At 39.7% G+C, this 11471-nt stretch overlaps 1 protein-coding gene across 2 annotated transcripts in view; it reads right to left on the reverse strand.

Annotated features, from left to right (window-relative positions):
- ints8 (integrator complex subunit 8) overlaps positions 1-10038 on the reverse strand; it is a 14756-nt gene extending 4718 nt beyond the window's left edge. Inside the window, exons 1-18 of one of the 2 annotated variants that reach the window (XM_031295678.2) lie at positions 9920-10038; positions 8848-8986; positions 7990-8164; positions 7461-7601; positions 7282-7353; positions 7033-7084; positions 6609-6788; positions 6252-6359; positions 5966-6118; positions 5672-5772; positions 3725-3866; positions 3126-3196; positions 2713-2888; positions 2438-2568; positions 2175-2285; positions 1633-1837; positions 1150-1271; positions 21-205 (exon numbers count right to left, since the gene is read on the reverse strand). In XM_031295678.2, coding sequence (XP_031151538.1) covers positions 21-205; positions 1150-1271; positions 1633-1837; positions 2175-2285; positions 2438-2568; positions 2713-2888; positions 3126-3196; positions 3725-3866; positions 5672-5772; positions 5966-6118; positions 6252-6359; positions 6609-6788; positions 7033-7084; positions 7282-7353; positions 7461-7601; positions 7990-8164; positions 8848-8986; positions 9920-9979 — 2324 coding nt within the window. In that variant the 5' untranslated portion in view covers positions 9980-10038. Of the gene's footprint in view, positions 1-20; positions 206-1149; positions 1272-1632; positions 1838-2174; positions 2286-2437; positions 2569-2712; positions 2889-3125; positions 3197-3724; positions 3867-5671; positions 5773-5965; positions 6119-6251; positions 6360-6608; positions 6789-7032; positions 7085-7281; positions 7354-7460; positions 7602-7989; positions 8165-8847; positions 8987-9817 lie in introns of both variants that reach the window. The other variant, XM_031295679.2, reaches the window with a different exon arrangement.
- Between the last annotated feature and the right edge of the window lie 1433 nt (positions 10039-11471).

Here is an 11471-nt window from a genome sequence, read left to right on the forward strand (position 1 = left end):
AAGGCATGTTTGCAGCGTACCGGTGCAGGATGCCCATGGAGGACTCTCTCTGTTTGATGAGGCCCACTCTGCCGTCGTGGTTCCTCTTGTGCTGGATGGACACGCTGCAGATCTGAACCACCACATCCCACAGCTCCTTGGCTGTGCGCCGACACTCTTTAGGACCTGGGAGCTCTTTGCACGTTGAAGCCAGGAGCTGACCCAGCTATGAGAAGGAAACCGAGGGGACGACTTTAACAAGCGAAAACCACAGCAGTCCTGGCCGTTCAAACCATCCAAGAGCCAGTGAAGGGTTCATCATTACAAAGTCTTTGTTTCCAAAGGTAAGAAATATTTCTAATTGAATTCTGGAAATGTGTATAAAACAATACACAATACTTCAAGAATTATAGAATATTTCTGTTGCAGTGGTACCGGCATTAAATAACACTTTGAGCTTGTCTCTCTATATTAAACATATGGCTTAAACCTGCGGTAAATGATTTTTTTTTTGGGCACTTTGGGGCAGCAAAAGAAGCTGTATGCACAACATTGACATGGTATCACCTTATATAAAGTTGTTATGCATTTAGCACACATGGAGCAAAATTATTATCAATATGGAGCCTTGTTTATGTCTACCTGACAAATGTAAGAACAAACACATGGAATTGTTTCCATTGTTAATGTAGAAATATTGATTGGTACATCTTTAAATGAAGTGGTGCAACAAGCAGATGTAGGATGTCATGCTTTACCACAATGGCAAATGTGTTTTTTGTAGTGAAAGAGAAATCTAGAGATTTTAATTGTAGTTAGTATACCTGCCTACATGTGTCAATTAATGGTAGTTTTTTTAGATTTTAACTGTAGTTACTATACCTGCCTACATGTCAGTTAATGGTAGTTTAGATATTATGTTGGCTATTATTATAACAATCAACTTCATTGAAAATCTTAAGATAAAGAAGGAATTCAGGGAGCTCAACACCTGTACCAGTACAGAGCATACAAAGTTTTCAGGGTAGCCAATAGCAATAAAATAGCAGACATTTTTAACTATTTTATTACCTACATAAATGTCATGGTCTTCTTGGAACAGTGTACTGTAAGAGACAATGATAACATCTGTGTACAGTAACTAAGAGTGTTGAACAACAGACTTTGTACCTTGATGTATGGGTTGTTCATGACCAGAGATGGTGGCACCTGCAGAGTCAGGTAATCGTTCTCCCTCCAGTTCAACATGAAAGCGACACACTCCTTTCCTACCACCTGACGCAGAGGCAGATCTAAAGACAAAGACCCATCATTTAGTGCACATGTAAAGTGTATGCTGATGTTGTATTACAGTGTTTTAGGTTGGCGAGATTTTGGGTTTTGTACAGTCTATCATACAAACAATATTATGGATAGAGCAGGTGTGGTGTTCTTTTTTGTTGTCTAAAATGTCCAAACTTTATAAAGGATCCCGTATTCCCCTGCAGTATTAGTCTATAGTGAGCAAGTTGTGATGCTACTCACATAGATAGGGTACAATCTTAATATTGGAGTGCATCCAGAATGTCTTACATATTTCTTTTGCCAGAAAACTTAAAACAAATTATAGACTTAAGTCCAGGTAACAACTCCCCAGTGTTTCCATCCACTCACCATGAATCCTCATCTCCAGGTATCCTCTGACCCTGCTGACCAGGTCAGAGGGCGGCCGCTCCTTGCTGCCCTCGGCCGCCATTGTCTCATGTGCGCGGACCTCCAGCAGCAGCATCTCGTTCAGCATCACCTGCCTCAGCTTCGGGGAGAACTCGGTAACAAGCTCCAGGCAGGCTGAGAAAAGCTGCCGTGCATGGGCAAAGTCCTGAGACGACAGGAAAACATGATCCAAATATTTAACATCTCTACTTTTAACAGATTCTTACTGCTTGGAACTGTTATTGTCATACATTGGATGTACCACTTGTTGATGTCCTTAGTAAGGGTTTTAAATAATTGTGGCTAACCATTTGGTATTCTTTACTGTTAATAAAGTCGGACATGCTTATTTCACGTATTGAATCCTGTCGAATAAAGTAGTCAGCCCACTGTTCCTCAAGACAGAGCTCAAATATTCTTTACCGATCGCTGCTTAATTAGGCCAGTAAAGTTTATTTTTTACAAGTAAGTTACATTTCTGAGCATTGATCCTGTGAGCAGACCTTTATTGATATGCAGTGTAGTCCTTTGGCCATGAGGATATAAACCAGGTCCTTTGTCAGGTTGTCTTTAATGCCGAGGATCACGTTTATGTAGTCTGGAGGAACTTCCCACTGAACACACAAAGAGAAAGTGGCATTTCCATTACTTCAGTGAGTATTTCATCATATCTGAAAAATGAATATTACACTTTCCACAATAAGTTCATCTTACATTTTGGCAATTCGTGAATCATGATGTTTACTACTCTTAATTGACCTCTGACCTTACTGTTGACCTTCCAGAAGGGCCGTTCGGCCATGCCGTGGAGTTCCACGAGGATCTGTCTGATCCTGCGTGGCTCCAGTAACAGGATGAGCTGCTGCTCCAGCTGCCCAATGTTCACACTCGCTGATGCTGAAATGCATGAAGTCACAAACTTTAAGAGACCGAAACATACCACTGAGAGCTTCCCTGTCAATAACCAGCAGTTTGATGGACAACAAATGGATACATTGGATGTCACTGAACAGTATGGGCAAGAAAATCTCAGTGCTGTACCTGGAATGTCATAGAAGGAAGGCAGAGGCTTGGCACTGAGGTTGATCGTGGTCGATCTCTTCCTCAGCTGCTCTACCAGGACCTTCCTCTCCTCCTCCTTCAACAGCTCCATGAAGAGCTTGTGAGACGACACCACAAAAAGCAGAGACAGCTCTTCCAAGGTTTCACACAGAGTCCTGCAAGATAAGAACGGTCTCATTTAAAAGATGATTAAATGATTAGTGTAACAGTTTTATGTCAAATCAGTACCGTTTAAGAGCTCATGCAGAATGTGAAGAAGATACTGCACAGTGATCTGCATTGTACCCAACTGTATGTTCTGCTATTTCTTTGGACTAAATACATGTTTTATTGTCACTTTAGCTAGTACATCAGTGCATAATAAATGTGACTCAGCATCTGCTCTTACTCACTTCATGAAAGTACCCATGTTTCTTCTTGATGTCTCAGATTGACGGCCCTTTTCCAGCGAAAGCGTGCATACCTGCAGGACAAAAAATATTGGATTCAAATGAGCAGCAGCTTTCAATTTTACCATCATGAGAATAATTCAGGTCAGTCCCAGATACACGCTGAACTCCACCAACCTCAGCACAGCTCATACCCCGAGAAAATAATTTCCTGAAAATCATGGGTTAGTTTTTATTATGGAAATACAAATTCTAACTTCAATAGATAAAGTTCAATAACAATCCTGACACCTGTACATTTTCCTACAACTCCCACAAACCTCTTTCCTTAATCAGAAGGCTTGATGCTTCATTGCCACCAGTTGGGATATTGGATTGTACAACATATGCACATTATTTAAGGTAATTTGAGCTTTATCTAACAGTTGGTATCAGAGAAACGGTGGATGCATTAGTAACAACAAGTCCGATTTAAATCTGAGACATACTTTGAGTTTTCCGAGGTTTGTACATTTAAGCTCTAGGATGTCCCAAGCATTTGTTACTCCTGCAAAAATCTTCAATGACACAATTATTTGGGACATAAGAAGGTGAGAAAGTACCTCTAAAATGAAGTCCACCATCTTTTTACTGGGTTTGAGGAGGAGCTGCTGGAAACGCACACTGAGGACTTCTCCTTCCAAAGCATCTCGGACGGCGTTGCAAACACACAGCTTGTAGCAAACCTCATCTAAGGTCGATTCCCTGCAGAGTGTTAAGAAATAAGTTGTAGGCTAGATTGTTTGTAGATATGCAGAATGACTGTCTGCACTATAAAGTAAATAAATATAATGGAAGCAGTACCTTGTTTAAATATATATGATATACAGTTGTGTTCAAAATTATTCAACCCCCACTGAAATGGATTGTTTTGGCCGGTTTGACATTGATTTTGATCAGTCATCCTGCTTACAATTAAATCAAAGAGGCACGTGTAGGTCAGACAAATATAACATAACATTTATAATGAAATAACCACAAATGTCTTTTCTGTGCTCACATTATTATCAGTTTTATTCAACCCCCAAGTGACATTCAATCTTAGTACTTAGTACAACATCCTTTTACAGTTATAACAGCTTTTAAACGTGAAGCATAGCTTGACACAAGTGTCTTGCAGCGATCTACGGGTATCTTCACCCATTCATCATGGGCAAAAGCCTCCAGTTCAGTCACATTCTTAGGCTTGCGCACTGCAACTGCTTTCTTCAAGTCCCACCAGAGGTTCTCAATCGGATTTAAGTCTGGTGACTGCGATTGCCACTTCAAAATGTTCCAGCCTTTAATCTGCAACCATGCTCTAGTGGACTTGGAGGTATGCTTGGGATCATTGTCCTGTTGAAAGGTCCAACGTCTCCCAAGCCTCAGGTTTGTGACGGACTGCATCACATTGTCATCCAATATCTCCTGGTACTGAAGAGAATTCATGGTACCTTGCACACGCTGAAGCTTCCCAGTACCTGCAGAAGCAAAACAGCCCCAAAGCATGATTGACCCCCCGCCATGCTTCACAGTAGGCAAGGTGTTCTTTTCTTCATAGGCCTTGTTCTTCCTCCTCCAAACATAGCGTTGATCCATGGGCCCAAACAGTTCTAATTTTGTTTCATCAGTCCACAGAACACTATCCCAAAACTTCTGTGGTTTGTCCACATGACTTTTGGCATACTGCAGTCGACTCTTCTTATTCTTTGGAGACAGCAAGGGGGTGCGCCTGGGAGTTCTGGCATGGAGGCCTTCATTACGCAGAGTGCGCCGTATTGTCTGAGCAGAAACTTCAGTACCTACATCTGACAAATCTTTTCTCAGTTCCTCAGCAGTCACACGGGGACTTTTCTCCACTCTACGCTTCAGGTAGCGCACAGCAGTCGAAGTCAGCATCTTCTTTCTGCCACGACCAGGTAGCGTTTCAACAGTGCCCTTTGCCTTGAATTTGCGAATGATGCTTCCTATGGTGTCTCTTGGTATGTTTAACATCTTTGCAATCTTCTTATAGCCATTGCCCTTCCTGTGAAGAGTAATCACCTCTTCTCTTGTCTTCCTGGACCATTCTCTTGACTTCACCATGTTTGTAACCACACCAGTAAATGTCTAGAAGGAGCTGAGTATCACAGACATTTTAAAGCTGCCTAATTGGTGCTTATTAGGCTTTATTGCTGCTCCCTGACATCCACAGGTGTTTTCAATACCTGATTGAAAACACTTCAATGAACCTCTGTTCTTCAGAGTGGTAGTCTTTAAGGGGTTGATTAATTGTGTCAATGAAGAATTCACAAAAGAAACATTTACTACTGTATTACAAAACCAACTGATGTCATTTTAGTTGCATATGGTTCTTTAAGAAGTCCTTGTAGGATTTCATTCTGAATACAATTACAAATGTACACTAAATTCCCTAAAACCATTTACAGCATTGGGGGGGTTGAATAATTTTGAACACAACTGTATCTGTAGGCTTTGTCACACTGCAAACTGTTGTTTAAATTACTTTTGGACTTGAATTGTGGTCTCACCCTTGTTGCACTTTGTACAGGAACTCCCTGAGAACAGACCGTCTGAAGTTGTTTGGCAAACTGCGGCTCACGTTGTCTTTGATAAAGGCTTCGATGACAGCCTGTTAGAGAGAGGAATACACAATATAAAGTACTACGCATGATTTACAGTGCTGAATACCTTCATTCAGTTATACATCTCTTTTGGCATGTCTCATTATCTTCATTATATTAGCCTCACTATAGGTAGTTCCAGGTGTATTTTTTACAAAAACAAATAATTAGCTTTAAAGTTACTGCAGCGTCTGCTCTGACCTGGTAGTTGCGTGCCCTGATCAGGCTGTTGATCTGGTTGTAGGGTGTGTTCTGGGAGTCTGACGGGTCACAGTCTTCAGTCAAAGCTTTGCAGGCGTTCCAGTAGCCAGCCAGGCGTTTCTCATCCAGGTGAACATGAACAGTTGAGTCCAGCTAAAAAATAAACGTATCATAAACATAAGAAATGACTGAGATCCACAGATTCTGCTGGTGGCAAACTGCAGTCATTACAGGACTAAAAGAAGACAAATCTGGACATGGTAAAGTAATAAACAAGTAAATCTACCTTTGTTAACAGTTCCTTTGTTTGTCTGAAGTGATCCCGGGCGTTCTCATAGGCCGTTTGGTCTGTGCAGCCTTGCTGGAAAAAAATACCTCCCAAGTCATAATGCACCTGAAACACCAAATACAAAACATTAGGCCAATTTTAGATTCAACACACTAGAAATGTAATTATGTTTTGACTGAAATTACACTTTGGACATTTGTTTCCCCATTTTTTTGTTTGTTTTACAAATCCTATTTGTTCTGCCGCACACACTTTCTAGTTGCTCCCTGTACTAATCGATAGTTGATGTAATTGTATGTATTTGGATGAATTGTGCTCGGAGTGAGCGGAGACAACACTGTGCTGTCCACTAACCTGACAGTGCAGCTCATCGGCACTGATGCGAAGCCCTGCGGTCGAGGACTCTGTCTCTCCGTTGGCAGCAGCATCAGCAGCCAGCAGATCCAGAGTCCTCAGCGTGTGAACGTAGAAGTCTTTCTTCAGCTGCAGAGCTCCTTCCAGGACGCTGATGGAGTCCGTTGCCTGCTCTTTCAGCTGAGGGCATAATAAAAGTACATTGCATTTAACCTACTAGACAATTTCTTAAATAGTGGACAGAGACAAAACAGGGATTACTGGAAAAGGCGATATAATGATGATATGTTGTTCATCCAAACCTTTACAAAATCAAAATTACCAGGCATACCGAAATGTGGAAAACATGTTTATTTATATCAGCAATAGTCCGAAGAAGTATATATCGTGACAATAATCTGAAAGATGTCCATTGAGTACTCACCACAGTAAGGATGTTGTCAGTCATCTCTTTCTCCTGCTGCACAATACTTAACCTACGAGAGGCCACAAGACAACTCACTCACTATCGTCTTGATGCCATTCAAACTGAGCACTTAAAAGCTATATTCTTATTTTTTTAAACTGGACCTGGATGTTTCTGATAAGCATGGGAAGTTTATTTGTTCTGTAAACAACTTTAGCTGATCCCAAATCAGAGGGTGGTAACAGGAAAGGAAGGAACAGCATTTACATGTTCATCTGGTGAGGTCCTGGTTTGGTCTGTTTCTCTGGAAAGCTGCTCAGCACGATGGTTCTGATGGCCCTTTGAAAGACACGAGATTATTTGTGATTAATGAAATCATTTGAATGGCCGACCACAGTGGACAAGCCAGGCTCTCTTACTACTTCAGTTTGTGGATCTTCACTCACCAGCGGTTGTATATGATGACAGCCATGGCTGTGGTCGGAGGCAGAGTGGACAGGTCCAGGTCCACATGTTTCACCCCTGGTGGCACTTTGCTCACACACAGCAGTTCATTCAGTAACATATTTAATACTGGAATGGTCAAACTGGCAGGGAAGAAGGATAAATAATTACTTGATGCAAAAATCTGTACGATTTGACAGAACAATTATTAGAGACATGATGAGACATTTGTAAATTATAATTATGTCTTTCGGTTAAGGTAATTAGGCAGTTACCCTACCGAAATGTTGGAATATCACAACGCAGAAAGCCAAAGGCATTATTGGGTGAAAACCTGCAACCTCAAATTTCAGAAATTTAACTAAACTGAAGGATTGCATTGTCCTCTAAAAAATGACACATTTCTGCCACCCGGAATCCCTTTTATACCCTCCAAACTGACTTAGTGGACAGGGTTTAAAAAAAAAACTAACATGAAAAGTTACACTGACTTCCTCCACGTTATAAGTTTAAAGCACCTTACACACTTACCCTTTCTCAAGAGAATCCAGATCCCACTTCATGTGGGCAGCTACTTTTAGTGCCAGCAGCTTCAGGGTGCGGTTCCTGCGGTTGTCTGCTGGAGGCTGCACTTGATTCTGCTCGTTCACGGAGGGCTTGGATGCCTGCTCCAGGAACTGGATGATCAGCTGCACCGGTGTCGGGTCTGTACGCACGCATGCAATTAAAAGGTCATTTATTTTTTATGGTGGACCCACTTTTCATTAACTTGCCTCATAAGCATCCATCAAAAATATATAGCCTACCATTATGATTTTGACAGCCAACAATATTTTTTATATAAAACTTTCTAGATGCACAACACATACCACAGTATGGTTGTTCATGTTTGGCCCTGAAAAAATTTACCGTGAAACAAAATGAACATTGGTTCTGCAGTGCAATTTCCTTTAATGGACAATTATAATGCAAAACACAAGGATACTTGTTACTTCCATGAACTTGACACGAAAGCAGAGTGAAATAATTTATACATTTTATCTTATAAATGTACTTTAAGAATCATAACAAAAGGAGATGGGATACAACAACATGTTAATGCAATAACCAAACACAAGGCATGACATATAGATACATTAATTTAAAATAAATTGCAGTGTCATGAGTGCATACATTTTAAACCATGTTAAACTCACTGAGATAAAAAGGAATAAGTTGTATCGCAGTTGATACCGGCCAGATGTTTATTTAAGGAGAATCTGTATTAACTGAGCTATCCTTGACATTTTGTTCACTCTAATTATTAAATTGGTTTATTATATAAAGAAGCAATTACAAATCTACCACAAGCCAGAGTATAATAGACATAATACGCAACGCTGAGCTGACCTGGGTATGACTTCTGCAGGTGGTTCTCCAGCAGGCTGCCGTCCAGGAGGAACTCAAACCAGGAGGTCTGAAGAGGCGTGCTAGGCCGGCTGCTGGTCACAGCAGCCACCCGGTCCGCCGTCTCCACACTCATCCTCCCCTGGTGAACAGTGACAAAGATTTGAAAATGTGTTCATCTTTTAAGGCATCATCGTGACCTACAGTGGTATGATAAATTGTGTGAAATTAAGTGTCCTGGAACAACATGAATGCATATCATATTAACACACAAGATCCACTTACTCATCAGGGGGAGTACTATTAAGCCTCTGAAAACTGCTGTATTAATTGTCAAATGTAATTTCGTCTGAGGCTCTAGAGGAGCTTTGTCAACATAAATATTTCTCAGACTTGACAAAACCTGCGCTTTTCTCCTACTATGTTTATTGTGACACGTATGCATGTAAATACCAAGGGAAATGAAAATCTACTTGGCGATAAACCTGATTCTGATTATTTTCTGTAATTTTACATATTTTTTTGTATTATTGTGTATTAAAAGTGGTTACAGAAGCACATTACGTAAACAAGTACACTTACGCTATTCTACGTACTTATTATACATCCATGGCTACGTAGCTATGAACGTCACTTATGTTATATGAAAGTAAAGTTTGTAAAAAAAAAAAAAAAGATAGATGATCAATGATAGTTTACAGTTTACAGTATACATTTTCTGTAGTGGCCAGCGGAGGTTTAATCTGATTAACGTGTAGTCCCGAGTGGGCGGGGTTTTTAAAACTTGTCCACAAAGAGGGTTGGGACATTACTGATCCAAGGCGGCTCGAGGCTGCCAGTGTAATAAAATCAAGCGCACCCCTTTCACCTATTCTCTGTTGTGTGCGGCGCTAACGTTGTTTTGAGCTAATATTCTAGCTAACTAGCAAAACTCTACAGTCCGGGCCAGACACCGAGAGACTGGTTATCTTACCTTAAAAGGACAAATGAACAAATAGAAAATATATGCTAAATATACACAAAAAAATCTCCAAATTAAAAGCTGGAACAGCTACACGGACTGCTTCATTCTCACATAATTCATTCTGCGCTTCGACATCTCGCCGGTGTATTTCCGGTTCCGCTTCGTCGCCATGGCCAGGAACACGGGGACACACTGCGCAATGTTTGCGCATATTTATCATATGGAGAGGGCTGAGCCTGAGAAAAACCTTATATACAGTCTATGAGAAAAACCCGTTTGTTTAGTATGTTAGCTAACGTTAAGGTACTTTATTTTGGAAGCCAATTATTATTATTTTTAATCCACAAGTCACTTTGCATATTCAGATTATTAATACAAAATATAAATTAATACATTATGATATATTATTTCAGGTTAAAATACCCAGCAGTGTACAGAGTAATTAAAATGACCCCAAACTATTACCAGCTGCAACATTTAAATTATAAACACATTAATGCATCACAAATTATAATCCAGTAATATCATATAGTATATGCTTCTGAAATGGGCCATTCTGCATAATAATAATTTTACTTTTAAGTATATTTTGGTGCTGACATTTTTGTACTTTTACTCAAGTAAGAGTTTGAATGCATGACTTTTACTTGTAACAGAGTGCTTGTACATGGTGGTATTGCTACTTTTACATAAATAAAACGCCTGAGCACTCTTAAGTCACTTAAAAGTATGTTTTACACTTGTGCACACATGATTAAAAAAATCATCATTAAGGACTCCTTAGTAAATTGAAAAAGGAAAGTGGATATTAAAATATATATATATATATATATATATATATATATATATATATATATAATAAAATGGCTATTTTAAAAATAAAAATGCTCCAAATTAAAGCATAACTGGAAGTTTAAAGCCCCTGCCATTCCACACAGGTGTTTTCACTTAGTCTGACTAATGGACCTTTTAGACAGCAGGCATTTTGACTTGTCATAGTAGGAAAAGCACAGCTGAAATTGATAACCTTAACGATGGCTCAATTCCATCAAGTGTCCCAGGAAGCTATTTCAGTGAGTCAGCATGCACAATACCAGGGCCTCTCCTAAGTGGGATGCAGCCATCATTAATGGTTTAGAATACACCTGTGGTTTTCCTACTATGACATGTCAACATGTCTGCTGTGAAAAAGGTCTACTACACCTCTGCTCAGATTGAGGTTAGGTGGAGCTGGTAGGAATAACAAGAGGTTACCATATAGTACTTAATAATGATAGAGGTGTGGTATTTCCCACCCCAAAAGTCCCAGGATATATATATATTTTTTTTTAAACATCTCTGCATGTGAGTGTGCAGGGCCTTTACAGTTAAGATGTCAGAGGAAAACAGATCCTAAGCTCATGACCAAAACGCTAAAAATAAGCCCCAAAAATAAAAATTCAAGTGGATCTTTGTATTGGAATTTGGAAAAATCACAACAAACGTAAAGGGAAAATTAACTCGTATTTATAAAGTTGTCTTTTTCTCTCACTAACTCCAATTTGCATTTAAAACAAAATATCTGACCTTAAAATTACATTTAAAGAATAAGAATAACATTTCTTGACAAAAAAAATGGCAAAATAATTTAGAGATAGGCTTTGTATTTATCAACTCACACACA

The sequence above is a fragment of the Sander lucioperca genome, chromosome 14, assembly GCF_008315115.2.
Source record: "Sander lucioperca isolate FBNREF2018 chromosome 14, SLUC_FBN_1.2, whole genome shotgun sequence".
Classification (NCBI taxonomy): domain Eukaryota; kingdom Metazoa; phylum Chordata; class Actinopteri; order Perciformes; family Percidae; genus Sander; species Sander lucioperca.